We start from the raw sequence: 25,218 nt of genomic DNA, 5'->3' as shown, positions 1-25,218 counted from the left end.
TGGCGACCACTATCGATAGTTCTTCACCTTTAATTCACATTTTAGACTTGCCTTTGTGTTCGATTATGTAGAATTCTCCCGTAAAGCAGGCCATCCACAGGCGAGCGTGTTGGCGAGATCCACTCGTTCATACGGATAGACGGAGAGTCGGACACGGTTATATCGACTCTAGATATGTGGAATATATATACTATATGGGGTCGAGGATCATTCCTTCTCTATGTTGAGGATCATGTCTATGTTGCGTACAATCCCATGACTACAAAATACCCTCGTACCTTATCTGTACCGGGTATACAAAGGTTAAAAATTGTTCAAAATTTTAAGAAATTTATTTTGTCATATATTTCTCAGTAGAAAAATGTCTATTTTGTCCATCCGTTTTTATACCCTTGCAGAGGGTATTATAATTTTGTCCAAAAGTGTGCAACGCAGTGAAGGAGACATCTCCGACCCTATAAAGTATATATATTCTTGATCAGGATCACCTCCTGAGTTGATATGAGCATGTCCGTCTGTCCGTCTGTCTGTTTCTACGCAAACTAGTCTCTCAGTTTTAAAGCTATCGTCTTGAAACTTTGCACACACCCTTCTTTCCTTTGCACGCAGTATATAAGTCGGAACGGCCGGGATCGGCCGACTATATCCTATAGCTGCTATATAACTGATCGATCGGAAATGGTATAACTTTGGTGTTTTTATAGTTAGAGAGTTTAAATTTGACATGAGTGCTATTTGGCAAAACATTACGACATGCCAAATTTCATAAGGATCGGCCGACTATATCCTATAGCTGCCATATAACTGAACGATCGGAAATGACCCAACTTTCGTGTTTTTGAAGATAGAAAGGTGGAACTTTTTTTTAGATTTTTTATTGTAATTAATTGGTTTTATTATGATGTAATCATAAGGATCGGCCAACTATATCCGATGTTTGCGATATATATCTGGTTTTAGCTGCAAGGGTATATCAACTTCGGCTCCGCCCGAAGTTAGCTTTGCTTTCTTGTTTGGTTTGTCATTGCAGACCAATAAGAAAAAAATGGCATATACTTTTTCCACAATTGTTTTTCTGCTCGCTACTGAATGTGGTGAAGTGAGGAACATCCTATTAGGAGGCCCATTTAGAGCATATCTAACGCTTCTCTCCATGTTGACAGCCCGGAGCAGGATGCGGCTCCTCGCTTTCCATCTCAAAGCACTTTTTTTTAGCTGTGTGCACAACCACATTGCCCGGCGTACTCCCGGCTCCCTCCCTTGGGTTAGGGTAGTGTCTTCTTTGGTTCCTACTTTGGAGCTGTCGGGTTAGTAAATTTTTCACAAATGAATTTTTTTATCCACTCCTCGGAGCATTTTGCTGATTAAATCTTCTCATGGTTTCATGGTTTCATGGACGCGGACAGGAGCTGCCGCCATAGTGTCTGCTTCAAATTGCTTGTTTCCAGACACGCCAATTCGAGGTGGGACCTTCTCAGAATCGATCTAGCAATTTTAGACGAACAGGTGGACTCACTTGACTCACATTTCTGTGTCACTACTGACCCAGCGATCGAGTCGCGACTGGTGTATTAAAATAATGGAACAAAAGTGTAATCATGAGATATTTAATCTTAATATAAAAATATGTCCTTCATTTGCACTAAACGGTATGAACATCCCCCAAGCTAACGAAGTAACGTACCTTGGCGTCCACCGTCGATAGACGGTGACTAACCCGATGTCATCTCAGGAAAGATGCATGATCCATATGAACTGACCGAGAGAGAGAAAGAGCCACCGCTAGAAAGATGTCAAATCCAGAAAACGACAAATGCATGGTTGCGATTGACTGGATTGGACTGGTGGCAAGAAGAGATAAAGAGAGCTTATAGATCACCGATCATAACCTACCATACATTTACCATACCATTATATCATTAGATCAGTAATGTGTACTTTTCTAAGACCTAACTCCGTTGTTGCAGGAAATACATATTACAGCATATAATAATTTTTTTTTTTTCATTTCAAACGTTGCTTTTATTTCTTAAATTTTCTCTATTCTCATGAGGTGTATCAAATCTTATTTTTTTAACTTATCTAACAGTCATATTGTCTGATAAAGAGTTAGACGGCCCTAAAAATCGATTGCTGGGTTGGCGGCGGGATACGCTTGAAACCCGAGTTAATTCTCGAGCGAGAAAATTTGGGTGCGAAGAAAGTGTGTTTCTTTGTGTGACTCTTTGCTTTTGGATTTCGTCTTTCACTGCGAGGATGCCCAGATCCCGGTGGATGTTTTCGATGCGAACATACCATGGTGCCCCAGTGATAGTTCTCAAGATTTTTGATTGTGCGCACTGTCTATGTCACTGCTGCTCTATTGCAGCATCTCTAGATGTGGTATTATGCGAGTTAACAAGCATTTTACAAACAATTTAGACCAGAGGTCGGCACGGCCCTATCTCGGGGGCATAGGAAATTTCTCTGCCCGAGCTCTGCCACACACACACAGTATAAATGTGTGAAACGTCATGCTCACAGCCTACTTTCTGCTATTCGTTACTAACACTAATGCGGTAAAATCATATCAATGTATTGGGGTGCCGACCACTGTTCTAAAAAGTAACACCTCTGTCCCGTACTAGAATCATTTATTTTAAATGATTAGTTTTTTATTTATCATTAATTTAAAATAAATTTTTTTAATGTTTTAAAATTTTTTTTTGTGAGTTCGCCATTTTGTTTATTGTTGAAAATATTTCATTCTAGTACGGGACAGAGCCATAAGCTGACAAAAGAATAATCTATTGTAATTTTTTGTTTCGGATGACTCTAGCAGTCGAAATCAATCACCTGCGCCAGGGAACTACCACTTTTTATACCCTTATTATATTACAATAAGGTATAAAAAGGATATTATAATTTTGTCCAAAATTGTGCAACGCAGTGAAGGAGACATCTCCGACCCTATAAAGTATATATATTCTTGATCAGGATCACCTCCTGAATTGATATGAGCATGTCCGTCTATCTGTCTGTTTCTACCCAAATAGTCTCTCAGTTTTGAAGCTATCGTCTTGAAACTTTGCACACACCCTTCTTTTCTTTGCACGCAGTATATAAGTCGGAACGGCCCGGATCGGCCGACTATATCCTATAGCTGCCATATAACTATTTGATCGGAAAAGGTATAACTTTGGTGTTTTTAGAGTTAGAGAGTTCAAATTTGACACGAGAGCTATTTTTGGCCCATTACGATTACGGTTTATTTGGCCCATATAAACCATTACGACATGCCAAATTTCATAAGGATCAGCCGACTGAACGATCGGAAATGACCCAACTTTCGTGTTTTTGAAGACAGAAAGCTGAAACATAATACAGATTCTAGTTTTGGCCAGTTGATCCAACCTACCAAATTTCATTAGGATCGGCCGACTATATCCTATAGCTGCCTTATAACTGAGCGATCGGAAATGGTACTTGGTAGAAATATCAACTTTCGTATTTTTGAAGATTGAAGTTTGGGACTTTTTTCAGATTTTTTATTTTAGTTAGTTAGTTTTAATATGATGTAATCATAAGGATCGGCCAACTATATCCGATGTTTGCGATATACATTCGGTTTTAACTGCAAGGGTATATAAACTTTGGCTCCGCCCGAAGTTAGCTTTTCTTTCTTGTTTTTTAAAGATTTTTGTATATACAGTGGCGAAAAAATAAAAGCACCATTTCAATACATTGAAATGGTATTCCTCCAACAGTATAGAAATATTTTATGGTCAGATGAGAGCATGGTGGTTGTTTGGTGGAAAGGGATCCAGATCGTATGTCAGATGTCAAAGGAATGCAGAATATAAGCCTCAGTACACCACAAAGACCATTAAGCATGGAGGTTGTAGTGTGATGGTTTGGGCCTGCTTTTCCTATAACGGAGTAGGCCCGATACATTGGATCAAGACCATCATAGATCAGCACATTTACGTGGATATCATGGAGACATTTACGCATATTTTACATATAAGACGCTGCGCAGCTGTCATTTCCAATAAAGGACACACCACAAAGTATTAAATGAAGAATATAACATAGATTTATAATCTCAATATTGTAATCTCATGAATATTGGAAGTTCCTATAATAGTGGTGCTATTATATTTTTCGTTATGTTTTATGAGTTTAAATAAAGTTTCTTGAATAGTTAAAAAACTAAAACAAAAATAAAAATTTTTTTCACTTTCTGTTTCTTGGTTGCGATTTAATTTTAATAAGGTATTGCATATTTTGATAGAGCTAAAAATATAGGTAGGGTGACTACAAACATTGCTCGAGTAGGTGGTGCTATTATTTTTTTCACATCTGTATATATATTAGGTTGTCAAAAAAGTCTTGCGGTATTTTCGCGTAGTTCTTGTTTTATTCGTCGCATCGGGTCATACTATACGTTTTTGGAAAGCTCATTTCACGCGCTAACACGTGTTTGATTGTCTTGATTGATTGTCTTTGGAGTATTTCCGCTAGGTGCGTAAGTGTGTAGTTTGAGTTTTATTTGTCGCATCGGCTCACGCTAGCTTTTTAAACAGCTCTTTAAATACGCTTATACGTGTTTGTTTTATTATTGTTTGTTCTTAGTCGTTCGTGAGTTATAGCGTCGCAATCATGGAGCAAAATACAGAGAAAATAAGGCATATTTTACAGTTCTACTACGATAAAGGCAAAAATGCATCTAAAGCCGTCAATAAATTTGTGTAGTTTATGGACCCAATACAGTATCCGTTTCCACCGCAACGATGGTTTCAACGTTTTCGTTCTGGTGTAGAGGTGGTCGAAGATGCGCCACGCCCACGCCGAAAATTGCGATAAAATCGCTGAATTGGTCGAAAGAGAATTGGTTGGCTGGGCATGAGTCATCAAACCGTTATGAACCATTTGAAGATGCTTGGAGTCACTTAGAAGCTCGATGTATGGGTGCCACACGAATTGACGCAAAAAAACATCTTTGGCCATATCGACGCATGCGAATCGCTTGTAAATCGCAACAAAATCGACCCGTTTTTGAAGAGTATGGTGACTGGCGATGAAAAGTGGGTCACTTACGATAACGTAAGGCGCAAAGGGTCGTGGTCGAAAAGCGGTGAAGCGGCCGAGACGGTGGCCAAGCCTAGATTGACGGCCAGGATGGTTCTTCTGTGAGTGTGGTGGGATTGGCAGGGAATAATCCACTATGAGCTGCTCCCCTATGGCCAACTGGACCGCTTGAAGACAGCACTCATGCAGAAGAGGCCATCTTTGATCAACAGAGGCCGAATTGTCTTCCACCAGGACAAAGCCAGGCCACAAACATCTTTAGTGACGCGCCAGAAGCTCCGGGAGCTCGGATGGGAGCCTGTTTCTGTCCATGGCAAACGCGCTTGGTAGTCTGAAGTTGGCCACAAAAGAGTCCTGTGAAAATTGGCTCTCCGAGTTTTTTGCCAATAGGGAAGCGAGCTTCTATGAAATGGGGCATTTTGAAGTTGGCATCTGGTTGGGAACGCGTCAAACAAAACGGCGCATTTGACTTGAATCGCATTATTGTAATCAATTTTATGAACAATTGAAAGTTCAGTAAAAATACCGCAAGACTTTTAACAACCTAATATTATATATAATAGTAACAAGATTTTTGCGTCCGTTTTTTCCTTTTTTTTTTCTTAAAAATCGTAAAAGATATTTATTCATTTATATTTTTGTTAACATATATTATAGTATATATTATAAAAACAAACCAACAATTTTTTTAAAATTGACTAAGGTCAAAAAATTAATTCAATTTGCTCTCCTTAAAAAAAATAATAGAAACAAAATCGCAAAATTCATCAATCACAGGTATTTTCCTAAATTTTGCAATCGAAACGGGGTTTTAGCTAATATTTAGATTTTATAACTGCAATGCACTGACGATGCATACAATTTACCAGATTGGTGCAAATCGAGGGATTAATGGCATACCACTCGCATGGCACTTTTTGCCACAATTCTTCCTTATTTTTGGGCTTAAAGCCTCCAATTAGTTTTTTAATACAAATTAAGAAAGAAATTAAAAATTATTTTTGGGAGGTGCTACTTTGATGATGCAAAACACGTGCGGACTTTTTTTTTTTGCGAAGTGCAACAAAGTATGAATAAAACAAGAAAGGAAAACTAACTTCGGGTGGAGCCGAAGTTGATATACCCTTGCAGTTAAAACAGGATATATATCGCAAACATCGGATATAGTTGGCTGATCCTTATGAAATTATCATATTAAAACCAATTAATTACAATAAAATATCTAAAAAAAAGTCCAATCTTAAAAAATACCAAAGTTGGTATTTCTACCAAATACCATTTCCGATCGTTCAGTTATGTGGCAGCTATAAGATATAGCCGACCGTATGGTAGGTCGGATAAACTGACCAACAATATAATCTGTACTAAGTTTCATCTGTACTATAACTTCTATCTTCAAAAAAACGAAAGTTGGGTCATCTTAAATCGTTCAGTTTTATGGCAGCTATAATATATAATCGGCCGATCCTTATGAAATTTGGCATGTCGTATTATTTTGCCAAATATAGCTCTCATGTAAAATTTAAACTCTCTTTCTCTAAAAACACCAAAGTTTTACCATTTCCGATCAATCAGTTATATGGCAGCTATAGGATATAGTCGGACGATCCGGGCCGTTCCGACTTATATACTGCGTGCAAAGGAAAGAAGAGTGTGTGGAAAGTTTCAAGACGATAGCTTTAAAACTGAGAGACTATTTGGGTAGAAACAGACAGACGGACAGACGGTCAGACGGACAGGCGGACAGACCGACATGCTCATATCAACTCAGGAGGTGATCCTGATCAAGAATATATATACTTTATAGGGTCGGAGATGTCTCCTTCACTGCGTTGCACACTTTTGACCAAAATTATAATACCCTCTGCAAGGGCATAATAAAAAAAATTCAACAAATATCAAAAATAACTTAATACAAATAACAGAAATGATGAATATAAACTAATATTTTGTCGTAAAGCCTTTATTGGCTATAACAATGCTTGAGGAGAAACTGCGCCCACGCGTCCTGTACAAATTGGCAAAGCTGAGGCTTTGAAGTCGGGGATTTCTTTGCCACATATCTCTTGAGGTCCCTCCATAAATTTTTAATCGGACTGTGCTGGCCACGACATTGCTTTGGATCGTTATACTGCTGGAATGTCCATTTTAAGGGCTTAGCTCACTGTGCATAAGGAAGTATAACCATTTTGAGTATGTCGACATAGACGTGTTGGTCCATGATCCCATCGATCATATGTATAAGACCACGCCGCTGCACGAAAAAAAAGCACATACCAATATTTAAGGGCCACCTTGGCCCTAGAGAGCTTGGATATACCTTAAGAGCTTGGATATACCTTTTACCAAGTAATGGAACCTTTCGAGGGCTGCGCGCATTTAAATTTTCATTTACTAATCGACGGCGAATGGTGACGTCGCTGATCCAAAACTTCCTTTCCGCTTTTGCATCCCTAGAAAATTTCTTCTGTCCTCAATATCGGTGGTTTTTCGTTTGGACCCACGTGTTTCGGCCTTCCCCTCATATTTAATGGCATTAGATACCATTTTGGATGAACAATTTACCATATCTTGGAATTTTTTAAAGAGCTTTTCCTGACTTTCTAAGCTGAACCATAAAATTCCTCTCTTCCTTTGAACCAAAGATTATAAAGTTCATAGATAGGATATCTCATACAAAAAAAAAATTTTCTATGGCGGGTTTCAACGCTGAAACCCGCTGGAACGAGCGGCTGGCAGATAAGAGAGGAAAAGAGAGAATTCTATTTTTAGAACGTGTCTTTAGAAATCTTTGTAACGATGAAAGATTGAAACGTTCACATCGAACCAGTGTGAGGGCAAAGATATCAGAAATATCATCTACTATCTTTACTCTTGAGCTCTGTTTTTGGTATGGATTCTTGCGCTTACTTTAAAACCAATTTTAAGTATCATTAAATCAACTTGGACGGTAGCCTAGATGGTAGCCTAGATCCTGGGTTTGATTTCTTTAGTTTTTTACTTTTATTTTTATACCCTTGCAAAGGGTATTATAACTGAGTTGATATGAGTATGTCCGTCTGTCTTTCTGTTTCTACGCGAACTAGTCTCTCAGTTTTAAAGCTATCGTCTTGAAACTTTGCACACACCCTTCTATCCTTTGCACGCAGTATATAGGTAACAATATGGCTGCAAACGGTCAACATTTCAATTTCACGTTCAAAATCAAAGGCTAATTGTATTACAAAGTGGTTGCTGACAATGCCGAACGAATCTTATAAATTTGTACAAATCCACTTTACAGGGGGCGAGGACTCTACAAGTGCACTCGCCAATCGTGCACTCGCATGCGCGTTGCGACTACCATAATCTCAACGTCGGACATGAGAATTTTATATATTAGACTATTTGCCTTTGATTATAAGAACACATTCATCATAAACAGGTATTTTTAATTTACTAAAAAAAATGTTTTCTAGAAAACAAAAAGGGGCAAAAAAACTATTTCCGGGGTTGGCTAGTATTAACTAAAATAGTTTGGCATGAAAAGTTCTTTAAATAACTTTCCTATACCGGCGTTACAAAAATTTGCGTGGGCGGGACGAGGTGTGGCAAAATTTTGAACCAAACTTGAACTGCGTGACTATTGTAGGAATCTCCATGAGAAATCCTATAGCTCTATCTTTTATAGTCTTTGAGAACAACGCGTTCATACGGACAGATGGACAGTCGGACATGGCTATGGTATATCGATTCAGCCGGTTATGCTGATTAAGAACATATATACCTTATGGGGTCGGAGATGATTTCTTCTCTATGTTACATACCTTCACACGACTGCAATATACCAATATGCAATATGCAATATGCAATATGCAATATGCATTTTTCCGATGCAACCTCAAGGTTTTTGGAGTAGAAAAATATCTTCTACAGTCCCCTCTGTTAGCGCACCTAAAGACTCTTTCTTGAATAACTCCAATGTTTTTTATTCAATCGGTACAAAATTTAAGAGACATACAAACATATGTATATAGGATATGGTAAACATTTTGTTGCAAAAAAAATCTCTAGCTTAAAAATTTTTAATGTTATTAGGATTTTTTTTTTTAATTTTTACTTTTTTAAAATAGTTTTTTAGGGCATCACACGGAAAGAAAAACGCAATAAAATATTAACTTTTAATTTTAAAACCCACAAAAATTGGAACCGACACTGGTGAAACAAAGGAAGTCTAACATGTGAATAGATTTGTATCGGCATCACTGATTTATAATTAACAATCGTGCATTTCATTCTTCATTCATACATTTTTTTAAGCTTGTACTACTCCAAAAAATGTGTGATTTTTCTTACTGTCGAAAAAGAAAGTAATTTCTCTAAGAACTTATAAAAATCTAAATTTTACCAATTAACCAATTAAGTCCACGAATTTTATTATTTTGTAAAGTTTTTATTTTTACAATTTTTTAATCATAAATTCAACCCTACAACCAAACTTTTCACATAAAAGTTTTTTTTTCGTTACTGACTTCAACCAAAGATTATAAAGTACATAGATGGGACATCTCATACAAAGAAAAATTTTCTATGGCGGGTTCCAGCAGTGGAACCCGCTGGAACGAGCGGGTTCCATTGTTCGACATGTTAAGTTTGAGAAATTATTTGCGCGACAACGAATGAGGAATAGCCGAGTGGTAGAGTGCTTGGCTGGTGTGCAAAGTAAAACGAGTTCAAACCGGGCTCGGGACATCCATTTTTTTTAAATTTTAATTGTATTTATATTATATTTTTATTCTTTTAATGTGTTTTCCTAAATTTATAATCCAATACAAAAAAATACAAAATTGTAAAATCACCTTAACATCGTCTCAGTTCGTAGTGGAACCCGCTGTAAAAATGTCTATAAGTGCGGGTTCTACGGGCCGCGTCGTGGAACCCGCTCTCAAGTGCTTTCATTTTTTCCGTCGTGGAACCCGCTGTAATAATGAAAACATTTGAGAGCGGGTTCAACGACAAACGGCTGGCAGATGAGAGAGGGAAAGAGAGAATTCTATTTTTAGATCGTAACATCTTTGGAACGATTAAAGTTTAAAATGTTGTAATCGAACCAATGTAAGAGTTAAGAGATCAGAAATATCTTTTACTATCCTTACTCGTCAGCTCTGTTTTTTGGTAAGGATTCTAGCGCTTCCTTTAACACCAATTTTAAGTATCATAAAAACAACTTCGAGGGTATCCAAGATGGATAGTGCTCGGTCCTTATTTTGGGGTCCTGGGTTCGATTTCATTAGCGGGCGGTTGTTTCAATTTTGATAAATTTTTAGTTTTATGATTCTCTTTATATTTACTTTTATTTTTTAATTCATTTTTTTTTTTTAATTTTTTAATTGCATTATTATTTTTAATTGCATTCTATTACAATTGTTGTAAAAATAAGTGACTGACGTGTCGGATGACAAAATGCCAGAAGGTCTCCCTTGAAATTTTATTAGCAGGACATAACGAAGAGTAAAACAATTTTAAAATTGTAAAATTAAAAAAAAATAATACACTTAAAGAAAAATAAAAAAAAATAATAATAATTATAAAAGAAAGAAAAAGTTCAAAGTCCTTACGAAGATTTGAACACAGAAAAATTACACATAGAGTAACTACTCTATGCATTACGCTACCATCCTGTCTCGATCTGCGGCGATAAAATATAATATTTGTTCTACCAACTACCACATCGGCGCATCGGAAACAGAAACGAGAAATTGAAATTGAAATTTGGAAGCCAAAACATTTTTACTCCGTCGTGCGAGCAGTCACACATACATACATAGGTTCACATTTTTGTTGGCGGATACATGTAAAGAGTTCTAAAAATAGAATCGTATGCATGTGCGTTCTCATCTCACAAACAAGCTCGACGAAAAAAGTTGACCGTTTTGGGCCCTGATGTCCCATCTATGTACTTTATAATCTTTGCTTCAACGAACCCACCAGTGTCGGGTCTTGCAGGCTTTAAGGATGTTTATCTCATGTGTGACGTTGAAAAAAATCGATTTATTTTTTCACATATTTTGAAAGAACTGTTTATTGAGAATGTACTGTTGAAGCTTTAAATAAAAATATCAAATAATAACAGAGATACAGCTCATAATCGGGAGCGTCTAAACTTTAAACGCGTTTTTCCCGGAACGACATTTTTGTGTGCGGCGCAGGTGATTCACAAAATTCTATGGTACTGATCTAGCTCAAATTTGAATATGTTGTTCTAAAAAGTAACACCCTTACTAGAATCATAATGATTAGTTTTTATACCCTTGCAGAGGGTATTATAATTTTGGTTAAAAATGTGCAACGCAGTGAAGGAGACATCTCCGACCCTATAAAGTATATATATTCTTGATCAGGATCAGCTCCTGAGTTGATATGAGCATGTCCGTCTGTCGGTCTGTCTGTCTGTTTCTACGCGAACTAGTCTCTTAGTTTTAAGGCTATCGTCTTGAAACTTTGCACACACCCTTCTTTCCTTTGCACGCAGTATATAAGTCGGAACGGCCCGGATCAGCCGACTATATCATATAGCTGCCATATAACTATAACGGTGCGTGCACGCAGTATATAAGTCGGAACGGCCCGGATCGGCCGACTATATCATATAGCTGCCATATAACTGAACGATCGAAAATGACCCAACTTTTATGTTTTTGAAGATAGAAAGATGAAACTTAGTATAGATTCTATTTTTGGCCAGTCAAGATCGGCCGACTATATCCTATAGCTGCCATATAACTGAACGATCGGAAATGGTTTTTGGTAGAAATACCAACTTTGGTATTGTTAAAGATAGAAGTTTCGGACTTGTTTTAAATTTTGTATTATAATAAATTGGGTTATATTATCATATTCTCATAAGGATCGGCCAACTATATCCGATGTTTGCGATATATATACGGTTTTAACTGCAAGGGTATATCAACTTCGGCTCCGCCCGAAGTTAGCTTTCCTTTCTTGTTTATTTATCATTAATTTAAAATAAATTAAAAAAAAAATTTTTATGTGAGTTCGCCATTTTGTGGTTTTTTGATAAAAATATTTTATTCTAGAACGGGACAGAGCCATAAGCTTACAAAAGAATAATCTATTCTAATTTTTTGTTTCGGATGACTTTAGTTTTGGATGATGTCGAAATCACCTGCGCCAGGGACCTACCACTTTTTTTATATGCATACTTGGGCATGCTATAAAGTGTATTAAACTACACAAGAATAAATTAAACAAACTATTTTTAAATAGTTTATGATGCCTATAAAAACATACTTGAAAATTGAAACGATAGCATTATTTTTTATTACAACAATTTTTTTTTTGAAATAACCTCTAAAAGTAGGCCGGAACATGAGACTACATCCTTAACAATTCAGGCAGCTCCAATCAAGCTAGATACTTTTAAGAGCAGCGTCATTCTATGACATCTTCATGCATTTCTGCACTTTCTTCCCGCACTTTTACTCCTTCCAGCGCCCTTTCAGTCGATCGGTCTCTTGCTTTCTAAATCTCTAGTGTTATTGTTATTCTCTCGCCGTCCTTCCATATGAAATCTTTAGCGACTATTATTTAAATTCGGTAACATATGTAAATAAGCTCAAATATATGTAGAGAAAGGCATCCGTTGACTTCATTTAAGTATTAGACACTATTTATTCTTCGATGAATATAGTTTTTGATACAGTTTAGTTTTCTTAGTTTAACATTTTCAATATACTGAGATACACGCGACCTTCCTCTGCTGATGCTCAATCTCTACTCGTTCTCATTTTTCATGCTTTTTCAACACTAAAGAAAAGTGTGACGGAACTTATCGATTATAAAATAGGACTGCCAATCCTACATATATATAAAGTTGCGGAATGTTTGACATAAATTACAGTTACAGAAACTTAACAAGCAGCAAATTTTTTGGTGTATAAATTATTTTGTGCGTATTATCCCTACTCGAACACTTATTTTAGTCACAAATAGTTGAAGCATATTTTTTAACTATTCAATTATATTATTATTTTTATTTCATATCTTATAAATTACTCCTTATATCAAGAAATCCAGCATCATTCCCCTTATTGTAATCTGTTATAGATTTTATCATCCAATAAAAACCCTAAAAAGTATGCTCCACAGGTGAAATACTCTAAGCAACAATCCCTTCAACAACCTCTACAAACAATGCAAAGTCATTCAGCATCGCAGAGTCAGTTTCAGGTAAACAAGGCGTACAATGTGGTCTCAATGCTTAAGACAACAGCGAAAAATGGGCTAAAGAATAAAGAATACCTGTCTCATAAACTACAAACATTTCATCACATTCAACAGTCGCAGCAGCAGCAACAAAACTTTGCTAATGTTGTAAGCAGATCAGGAGCATCAGGAACACAACATTCAACAGTTATGTATAAAAGTGGTAGTCTAAGGACCACTAATAGTTGTCAAATAAATTCAGGAGATTTAAATTCACCAGCCATTTTCAATTTGTCAAGCCACAGAACGCTGACTGGAAGGGTTGAAGGGAATGCACGATTTTTAAATGTACCAGATATAACCAAAAGGGGTAGCCATATAAAAACAGCAACTCTCGTTGCAAGTAGCTCTGTTTCCGGAACAGGAAACGAGGCCGGCATTAGTATTGAATCCTCAAATCCTCAAAGCCAAATAAAAGCCCCCTTGAACACTGCCTTCAGCACGACAACATCGGGAACCTACATGAACAACAAGAACATCTTTGGCGTAAGCGTCAATTGTTTTGATACTATTAGAAAATACGATTTGAAGAACAGTAGCTTGGTATTAAATAATAATTACCAAACTTTAACAACAGAGGTAAATTAGAAAATCTGTTGTTTGGAAACCGATTTGAGTGTATTTTCTTTGTATACCCTTGCATTAGAGGGTATTTTAATTTTGTTCAATAGTTTATATATTCTTGATTAGGACCACCTTCTGAGTCGATTTAAGCATGTCCGTCTGTCTGCGTTATTCTAAGTTATTCTAGTATCTCCTTTTTAAGCTGTAGACTTTAAATTTTGCATACATTTTTTTCACACACTATCTAAGTCGGAAAGACTGGGATCGACCGACTATTCTCTATTGTTAACCTATAATTGAAAAAAAAATAAAAAAGAAAAGAAATAACTACGGTTTCTTTTGTTTGATATTTGGGAATATGAATTCAATATATATTTTTTTTTTTGGCCAACTGATCTTACCTTCCGAATTACACAAGAATCGGTTGACATACATATAACTCTGTCGGTAAAAGGCTTTTAACTGATCGATAGAAATGAAGTCAACTTTGTTGTTTTTAAGTTAGAGGGTAGAGACTTTCTACAAATTAATAACTTTGTTTCACACAATTTCAAAAAAAAAAATTTTCAAGAAGAATTGTTCCTTGTTCCTTTGAAGAATTGAATTCTTTTGAATTAACTTAAGGTTCGGAAAACTATGTATATCCCATATTTGCGATATTTATCCAATCTTAACTGCAAGGGTATATAAACTTCGGCTCCGCCCGTTGTTAGTTTTCCATTCTTGTTACTATTTTTATTATTTACCATTTTTAAATTGGTTTACAATTTGGTTAAACTTCCAAATAAATAAATCATATTTTTGTTTTACTAGTAAAAGATAAATATTATTTCTCAATTGGAATGTTAACATACATACATATGTATAAACTTTTATTTTTGAGATACTTTTTGATGGATATTAGATGCTACGTATCAGTGTTGGGCATTAATCAATTAATTTTTCAATTTTCTTATTGACTAAAAAAGTAATTGCAATTAAATTAATTACAATTAAATAAATCGCAATTGAACTTTTAATTGTTCCTTGCAATTAAATAATTTTATTAATGTTTGTTAATTGCAACTTACAATTAAAATAATTGCAATTAAATTTTTTATAATTTATATATATTTTTTTATATTTATTTTTTATTTTATGTTTTATAAAACAATTAAATCTAATAATTAACTTTATGTATCAAAATGAAATTTGTCAAGATTTAGGAAAATTTAGCTATAAGTGCTAAAATTTAGATGAAATTTTCAAGGCCTGCATTTCCAAACAAATGAGTGAAAATACAGTAGCAACAGTAGAAATAACAAAAAGTACCAAAGAAAACATTTTTTTTAATTTTGACTCTGACTCAGACTCGGATGTTTAAAACTCAGATAAAAATGTATGCTCTGACTTTTGATGTTGCATTGTTTTGCCGAGGAAAGCCAAGATTTACAACTTCTTAATAGATATCCTAAGATAATAATTGTTGTTATTAAATACGACACACCTTTGCCATCGTCAGCTGCAGTGGAGCGTCTTTTTTCTTTTGCGACAATGACAAATCTGCCAAAGAGTCACAAACTATCAGACAGTATGTTCGAGAAGAGAGTGATACTGAAGTGTAATTTAAATTATTACAAGAAATTTTAAATTGTTATTGTCTGTCTAATCATGTTCAATTAAATGTATTGATTATTATTTGGATTGGTCTTTTATTTTATTCGGTATTTTATAATTGTTATTTTTAATTAAATTTAACAAAACAATTGAAAATTAATAAATTGTTAATTACAGTTAACAAATAAATAATTGATAATTGAAAATTTTCACAATTACAGTTGATTAATTGTTAGTTGTTGTGGTTACATTTACCAATTAATTAATTTTTAATCTTTAATTGATCTTGCAATTAAAATTTGCCCAATACTGCTACGTATATTAATTTATTAATAATATATTATTAATTTGTCTCAAATATTAATTTGAGTATTGATATATTTGTAAAAAACTAAACTACGGCCCAAATTACCTTTATATTAAATTATATAACAATTTTTTCGTAAAAATGCTTAAAGATGTATTGAAAGTATTGCCCGTTGCCAGCGCCCACTTTCTTCCATCTTTCCGGCAATTTTTGGATCCCAGCTCGAAAAAGGAGTCCTCTTTTGACGCAATCCATGAAGCAATTCATTTTTCCAATTCTTTGAAGGATTGAAAATGTTGATCTGCTAGGCCGTGTATCATCGAAAAAAATTGGTGAAGGTCAGAAGGGGCGACATCTGGGGAATACGGCGGGTGGGACAAGATATTCCATTTTAGCGTTTCCAGGTACTTTTTGACCACTTTTGCGACGTGAGGCCGAGCATTGTCGTGTTGGAGGATGACTTTGTCATGTCGTTCTTTAAATTGTGGCCGCTTTTCTTTTAGCGTGCGTCTAAGGCTCATCATTTGCGTTCGATAGCTTCACCCGGTTTTAAGAGCTCGTAGTAAATCACACCGAGCTGATCCCACCAAATTCAAAGCAAAACCTTGGCGCCGTGGTTTTGCACCGCAAAAATGTTCGGTTTTGCCTTCGACGAAGAATCATTATCGTATCGAACCCATTTTCATCACCGGTTACGATTCTATGTAAAAATCCCCTACGATTTTGCCTTTGAAGCAGTTGCTCACATACAAATAGAAGGCGCTCGATGTCCCTCGGTTTCAGCTCGTACATCACACAGTTACCTTCTTTCTGAATCATGCCCAGGGCCTTCAGACGTTTTGAAATGGCATGCTGACATGCACTCCCAATTCAGTAAGCTCTTCTTGAGTTTGACAGGAATTTCCTTTAAGCAATGCTTCTAGTTGTTCATCTTTGAAGCTTTTGGAACGAAGTTTCTTATGGCGCGGTATGAGTTTGGCGGAGGAGGGCTAGCCGAGAAAAACCGTAACGTAACGTTAAACGGCTATCTGTCTGCTTTTTCTTCGTAGAGTGAGAGAATATAACCATTTTTCCACTCTCTCGCTCTCCACAGTCGAGCGTTTCTCCACTGCTCATGCTCCACACTACGCGAGGTTCACGAGTATAAATGATTCAAAATCATTTTTGTACATATAAAGTTGTAAATTGTGGTTGTAAATCATTTTTCGCCTTCATTCACTCCTCCTCTCCTTCATTGCCAAACATGCCAAAGGAACTTCGTTTCTCACGCGTGTCCCTAGACACACACTGATTTTTTTTTCTTTTCCACCACCATGTTTGTCTTCGACATCGAAATCACCATTTTTCAAAAGTTGAACACTTGGGAAACTGATGGGACATGTTCCAAATTTGGTTTTTAAAAGATAGAACTTTGAGAGTTTTTTTTAATGGTGTCCTAAGAAATTTATTTTATAATAAAATTTACTGAACGGTTCGACAACTGCATTCGATATTTGCGATATATATACGATATTAACCCGCTATTGCAAGAGGATAGAAATACAAGCATAAAAATACTGCATTATTTTATGGAAATATGTATTTGTTTAGAATTTACATATAATTTACATGTTTTTTGTTATCGTTTGGGGGAAAAAAAGCTATAGCCATATGTGGGTTTCTAAATATGAAGTCAAAAAATGAAATAAAAACAAGAAAGGAAAGCTAACTTCGGGCGGAGCCGAAGTTTATATACCCTTGCAGCTAAAACCGGATATATATCGCAAACATCGGATATAGTTGGCCGATCCTTATGAAATTTGGTAGGATGGATCAAAATATAATCTGTACCAAGTTCCAGCTTTCTATCTTCAAAACCACAAAAGTTGGGTCATTTCCGATCGTTCAGTTATATGGAAGCTATAGGATATAGTCGGCCGATCCTAATGAAATTTGGTAGGTTGGATCAACTAACCAAAAATAGAGTCTGTACTAAATTCCAGCTTTCTATCTTCAAAAACACGAAAGTTGGGTCATTTCCGATCGTTGAGTTATATGGCAGCTATAGAATATAGTCGGCCGATCCTTATGAAATTTGGCATGTCGTATTATTTTGCCAAAAATAGCTCTCATGTCAAATTTGAACTCTCTAACTCTAAAAACACCAAAGTTATACCATTTCCGATCAATCAGTTATATGGCAGCTATAGGATATAGTCTGCCGATCCCGGCCGTTCCGACTTATATACTGCGTGCAAAGGAAAGAAGGGTGTGTGCAAAGTTTCAAGACGATAGCTTTAAAACTGAGAGACTAGTTTGCGTAGAAACAGACAGACGGACAGACGGACATGCTCATATCAACTCAGGAGGTGATCCTGATCAAGAATATATATACTTTATAGGGTCGGAGATGTCTCCTTCACTGCGTTGCACACTTTTGGACAAAATTATAATACCCTCTGCAAGGGTATAATATGGTAAAATATACCTAACGTGACATATCGGTGCTTGCCAGGACCAATAAAATGTATTTATTAGGCTATTAAGTTTATGGAAATTCTCTTGCTCAATACCAGAAATGAAAACCCAACCATTGGGTGATTTGAATCCCCTTACTTTCTGCATTTGACAAAATTAATTTAATGCAATTAAATTCTATATCACCAAAGTCTTGTAATTTAACGTCTTCAAATGCAAGATTGGAGTTAGAGGTCTGCATGAAAAGCTAAAAAAATCATTTAAATGCCGAGACAAAAATTAATGAATGTGTGAGTGCGACTGTGTAAGTCTCACTCGCACAACATTGGGGGGACGAAACCCGAATTGAATGAGTTACAGTTACTGATCCCGTTCCAATTACAATTATGTTACGATACAACTATGCATATTTGCCTGTGTTTTAGACCAGGGGTGCCCAAGCTCTGCATACGGGAGCTGTGCAAACTCCCATACAACGCAAAAAATCATCAATACATTGGTGCGAGAATTTTTAATCTCATCCATGTGGGTGCACTGAAAAATAAAATTATAGTAACATTCACAAGGCGTTACAAAAAAAAAAAACATTCACAAAAAAAATCAATATAATAAAAAATACATTTCATTAAAGCAATTAAAACAAGAAAGGAAAGCTAACTTCGGGCGGAGCCGAAGTTGATATACCCTTGCAGTTAAAACCGGATATATATCGCCAAAATAAGATATAGTTGGCCGATCCTTATGGGAATATGAATATATAATCCAATTTATAAGAATACAAAAAAGTCCCAAACTTCTATCTTCAAACATACTAAAGTTTGTATTTCTACCAAAAACCATTTCCGATCGTTCAGTTGTATGGCAGCTATAAAATATAGTCGGCCGATCGTTATGAAATAGGTCGGATCAACTGACCAAAAATATAATCTGTACCAAGTTCCAGCTTTCTATCTTCAAAAACACGAAAGTTGGGTCGTTTCCGATCGTTCAGTTATATGGCAGCTATAGGATATAGTCGGCCGATCCTTACGAAATTTGGCATGTTGTATTATTTTGCCAAAAATAGCGCTCGTGTAAATAGCGCTCGTGTCGTTTGAACTCTCTCACTCTAAAAACACCGAAGTTATACCATTTCCGATCAATCAGTTATATGGCAGCTATAGGATATAGTCGGCCGATCCCGGTCGTTCCGACTTATATACTGCGTGCAAAGGAAAGAAGGGTGTGTGCAAAGTTTCAAGACGATAGCTTCAAAACTGAGAGACTAGTTCGCGTAGAAACAGACAGACAGACGGACATGCTCATATCAACTCAGGAGGTGATCCTGATCAAGAAAATATATACTTTATAGGGTCTGAGATGTCTCCTTCACTGCGTTGCACACTTTTGACCAAAATTATAATACCCTCTGCAAGGGTATAAAAATCCCTTTTTTTTTATAGATTAGTACGAAGTTGGATATCTATTTAGTTTCATAACCTCAACCAACCAATTTGGCATTAAGTGGACCAATTTCGCCGTATCCTTCGCCGTTATTTTACTCCATTCTTCCTGAATGACCCTTTTGAGCCTATCGCCTTGGTGTTTTGGCGAGTCCTGAGCTCCAATAGGTCCCATAGATGAATACAAAAAATCATTTTCCAGTCGTAACTTTTCAGCGCTTTGAAATAAATTGTGCTTTAAAATGTTGATATACTTCTTGTGATCCTTTGTGGATACAAGGAATTCCAGATTACCGACTCTACCAGCCGCTATACATACCCGAACGATTATACCACCACCACCGTGTTTGACGGTTGGGCCAATATTTTGGATATCTAGGGTTTTAATCTTTTTTCGCCATACCAGGTGACGCCATTTTATCCCAAATATACAAAATTTGCTTTTATCACTGAAAATATTTTATATTTGGGATAAAAGGGCGTAAAATTCAAGAAATACCCAAACCTTGCCCAAGCGTTTTTCTCAACAGTAGATAATAAATGAATGCATACCATCTCTATGCATATAAAACTGCGTTTACTTCATTGTTAATTATCGGTAACAAAAGTGATCGATAAATTTTTGGTAACAATTTTTTTTTAGCACCTTTGGACATTTGGCAACACAGTTCAAACGTTATTTGCGTTTTTTTTTTTTTTTTTCAAAATCAATTTTTTTTTCTTCTAATAATGAATATGTGGAAAATGTTTTATACCCACAAACCACATTTGCAGACATCGTTGCTTAAAAAAATTCCAGAGCAGTGAATTTGGAGTTGAGAATGAAGAATGACTGAATTGCAGGCGTTGCTTGATCAGGACGATGGCCAAACCCAAGAACAACTAGCAGAACAATTGAATGTTGACCAGTGCACCGTTGGAAGACGCCTTAAAGTCTTGGGAAAAATGTTAAATGTCGGCAGATTGGTTCCGCATGAGCTCAATGAACGCCAACCAGAGAACAGAAAAAAAAACTTGTGAAATTGCTTTGAAACGGTTCAAAAGGAAGTCGTTTTTGCATTGCATTGTCACTGTGGATGAAAACTGGATCTATTTTCAAAACCCCAAACGAAAAAAACTCTATGTTATCCCATGCCAGCCGGCCCAACCCCAATCGCGGCCAAACCGTTTCGGGTTTGAACCTCCTAAAACCAGGTGAAACCGGGTCGATTGCGAACGCTACCAGCAAAAATTGCAAGAATTGAAAGAATCTCTGCTCAAAAACGCCCAGAATACGCTAAAAGGCAGAACAAAGCAATTCTTCTGGACGACATCGCGCCATCACAACGGGCAAGAGGCTACCAATTAGCCACGTTTGGCTGGGAGTCCTTACCCCATGCGGCTTATTCACCTGACTTGGCTCTATCAGATTACCATTTGTTCTCCAGTTTGCGACACGGATTAGCCAACCAGCGCTTCGATTTCTATGAAGATCTTTAGGATTGGCTTGGATTGGTTTGGGTTCAAGGAAAAGGAATTCTTCTGGCGAGGAATTCATAAATTGCCCGAAAGATGGGCAAAATGTGTGGCTTCTGAAGGGGCATACTTCTAAGATTGAAATTGTCACAATTTACTTTTAATAAATCTAAGTTGTAAAAAAAACGCAGTGTCATATGCATAGACCTGATAGAGTGTATTAAAAACCATTCGAGACATTCGGCTGCATTCCCCATTTCAAAAGCACTCTTCTTACTTCCCACCCCAATTCAGTAGGTTTCAAAGCAAGAGAATGCCCATGAGTTAGAGTGCTCTCTTACTCTGTCATTCCCTCTCACTTAATTCATTGTGTCTCTGTCACTCATTCATTCTATTCCATTCGCATGTATTCTATGACTGTGGCAATAAGAAAGTATTCCTGCAGACCTCTAATTGGAGTCTACCGAAATGAGGACTCCTACCCTCCCTTCACGTCTAAAGAGCTAAAGGTCTCGCGCATTAACCAAGTTTCTGTAAAGGCTTTATTGTGGGATGCTAAGAAAGAACTATCAGAATATAGTTTAGGGAGTTTGCAACGAAGTCCAATCTACGAAACTGCATACTTTCGGTCTGTTCGACGTGATAGCCCGGTCCCAGAAATAATACAGATAGAATAAAACTTTATAAACCCTTTATTCAGAGGCCTTTCCAAATAAAATATAAATCACTCCTTGTTTCCAAAATGGCTTCCGCCCCGGACCCTTGCTGCTCCTCCTGGTTTCCGATCGGCTCCGTCGTCGGCGCTTCCTGTTGCCCGTTCCCGTTGTTATTATCGCGGCTGTTGCTCCGTCGCCGCTTCTGTTCCTCTTGCTACGTTGCCGTTGGTCGCCCTAAATGTCGCCCTTACGCTGGCCGCACGCAGGCCTTCCTACCTTTCGGAACACACCCTTGGGTCGTCTGCGACTGGTCAAAGACTTGGCTCGCTCGTCCGCTCCGCTACACCAAGAAAACACCTGGATCGGGTGATTCCTGGATCAAAAGTTGGCCGCTGCTCATCGCACCTCCGCTACACCAGAGAAATACTGCGCAAACGTGCTATCACTAACCATTTTAAAATAAATTTAAAATTCTATATTTTAAATTTGAAGGACAGGAAAGAGATATTGTATAGTAGAGACAATTGTAGTTCGAACATAAGACCCTAAAAGTTCGTGCTGTGCATATGTCGAACTACAATGGACTAAAGAGGACTAAAGCTTTTAGTCCTTCTATTGGGAATGTTAAAATTTAAGCCAGTTAGTAAATGCTGGTTATCTACAACCCCATTAATTAGGTTATGCAGTGAGTAAACTACACTAAGCATTGTCCTACAATTTGTTAAGCAGGGTAAGTTTATTAGTAAGAGTCTACTATTATAAGATGGAAATGAAGATTTGCATCCGAGTTTAGAATCCGAGAAAAAGTTAAGAAATTCTTTTGCACGGATTCTATGCGGTCCTGATGTACTCCATATTGGTATCTCCTGACGCATGAACCGTACTCCAGTATCGGACGGACCAAAGAAATAAATAAGGTTTTAGTTATGTATGTAGGGGTCGTTAAATTCTTTTGACCACCTTTTAATAAAACCAAGGACTTAAGCCTTATTAAACGTTGAGGAAATATGGTCGGCAAATTTAAGTTTAATGTCTAGCAGGAATTAATTACTCAGGAGGAGTTAACCTGAGTTAATTTCTCTAAGGCAATCCCTTAAGGGGGGACATCTGAGTAGAATTTTGAAAAAATCGAAATATTTTTTTTAGGGTCTTAAAAATAACATATCGAAAGATAGAGTCCGGCAAAAGTGTCTAAGTGTCGAAATTTTTAATTCTGCGGCGATGCCTCACAGGTATATCCCACAGTACTTAAAACTTTAAACGCGTTTTTTTTTATTTTGCTTACTTTTTTTTTTATCAACAATTTTGTGACGTTTTTTGTTCGTGAAAATTGAAAATTTTGTTCAATCACTCACTATTTTGCAAAAAAATCTATGTATCGAAAAAATCCTACGTGTGTCGATAGCCGTTGAGATACAGAAACTAACCAAACTTGATTTTTTGTTCTAGATCAAAAATTAAGGACGTTAGGTGTTCGGCCATGGACCCTCTTTAAAAAAATAAGGCCTACGAATAAGGGCTGCAGGGCCGCCATTTTGTTTTCAATTTATTAAAAAAAAATTGTATTGTGTACCTTAAATATAATATAATTAAGCCTCATTTATAAATTTTCGATTGGCTTTTTCATTTGGCCAAAAAAAATTCGAGAAAATCCCCTTTTTTTTGGCCTGTTACTCAGATGTCCCCCCTTAAACCCACAATTTAAGTATCCTTTTGAGTTCAAACTTTAACGGAATGGATTCTTAGCAACAAATTTTTTGCCTTCTTTTGCGCTTGTGCAAAATCACTACTGACTGCAGAAGAAGCGGACCTAAAAGTCGGTAATTTCTCTAAAAATTATCCGATTTGGCTGCTTTTTGATTTGTATGTGTATATTAGCCATTGGAACAGTTTGGCACATTTTCCTGAAACATTAAACAACTGGCGGTAACACCAGATTTTTGTTTTGGGGGCGGGAGTGTTCCAAATTTTGACAAAAACTTGATTTGTGCGGATATCATACGATCCCATGTTCTTATAGTCTTTGAGATCTACGCGTTCGTACGGACAGACGCGATGCGTCGCTGCCACCGCATCGCTGAATGAATTACACTGACAAAAAATTTCAAAAAAAAAATTTCCACACGTGTTACAGCGGCCGAACTCCATATACAAAAAACGGTGTGAAAAAAGGAAGAAGAAGAAATGTTTGCCTCCTAGATTTTGCCGGTACTCTGACGACGAAAATGATGGCTATCAATTTGAATGGCGTTGCCGGATGAAAAAAGTAAACAGCTGATCTCGGGGTGTAAAAATAATTAATTTGATTTATTTTGACACCCCAAACAGGGAGCGAAAATTGAAAGAGAAATATTAGAGAGAGAAAGAGAAAGAGAACAGCTGTTCAGTATTACCCTTTTCCTTAATTTTTTCGTCACACTAGCTCGGTAGCCAAATAAAGAGCGATTTCGCTAGCACACGTGTGACAGCGGATTTTCGTCGTCAGAGTACTAGGCTTAAACTTTCAAAAAAAATGTGTTCTTTTGGTTGTACTTTTATTATAATTATATTTTTATTTAAGTTATTTTTAACGGAGACTCTTTTATTACCCCAAAAAACACTTTGTTAAATTACAAAGCAGTTGTTGTTAAATTTTACTAAACACAGTTGTTAAATTTTGAATATATATTTTAAATGTTTGTAAAATCTAAATACAACAATTTTATAGACATCAATTTTCTATTTCATCTTTTGTTTTAGTACGTTTCAACGGGAAACAGCAGTTCTGGAAACAGTAGGTCAAACCCACAAAGCAGTGTGATTTTTCGAGGACCGCCACCGTCGTCCAACGCTCCACGTGGCGCCAACGGCAATGGAACACGCCATGTCCATGTCCAACCTATGTACTCTCAAAGCCTTCACCAAAATATGGTGCTACAACCATACACACAGTATAATCCGCGACAGCAGTCTTTTCCCGCTTCTCATATGCAATATGCTCCGCCTTTGTCGTACTACCAATACCAATATGTGCCAACTCTTCAGCAACAACCACCGCCACATTCGCGTAGCGCCGTGACGGTAAATACGAACGTCAATGTGGCGAACACTTTGCAATCAGTCCAATCTGTACAAAACGGTCCACTTAGTGGCCAAGGGCCTACATCATCACAGTTGCAACTGCTTACAAGCTCAGTGCCGACTGGAGCGAACACGGTGATTGGCGTAGGTGGACCTGGTAGTGGAATGGGACAGGTAGGTGTGGCACCTATGGTTGGTGTAATACCAGCAGCTGTGCAAACCCAAGCCGTGCCTGTACAACCCAGTAGACGTCGCCATCAGCATCGTCTACAAATTATAGATCCGGCCACGAAAAAGAATATATTAGATGATCTGGACAAGGTCAGTATCTTCATATCCCCACAAA

General features: G+C 36.8%; 1 protein-coding gene across 4 annotated transcripts in view; it reads left to right on the top strand.

Moving 5' to 3' along the window:
* Positions 1–25,218, top strand: part of eIF4G1 (eukaryotic translation initiation factor 4G1) — an 86,859-nt gene that overhangs the window by 5,634 nt on the left and 56,007 nt on the right. For all 4 annotated transcript variants that reach the window (XM_043213607.2, XM_070282461.1, XM_043213606.2 and 1 more), the window contains one exon: positions 24,552–25,193. In XM_043213607.2, the coding sequence (XP_043069542.1) occupies positions 24,552–25,193 (642 nt within the window). The remainder of the gene's footprint in view (positions 1–24,551; positions 25,194–25,218) is intronic.

The sequence above is a fragment of the Drosophila bipectinata genome, chromosome 4 (assembly GCF_030179905.1).
Source record: "Drosophila bipectinata strain 14024-0381.07 chromosome 4, DbipHiC1v2, whole genome shotgun sequence".
Taxonomy (NCBI): domain Eukaryota; kingdom Metazoa; phylum Arthropoda; class Insecta; order Diptera; family Drosophilidae; genus Drosophila; species Drosophila bipectinata.
Note: the sequence above shows the minus strand (reverse complement) of the source record. Positions and strands in the feature narration are given on the sequence as shown.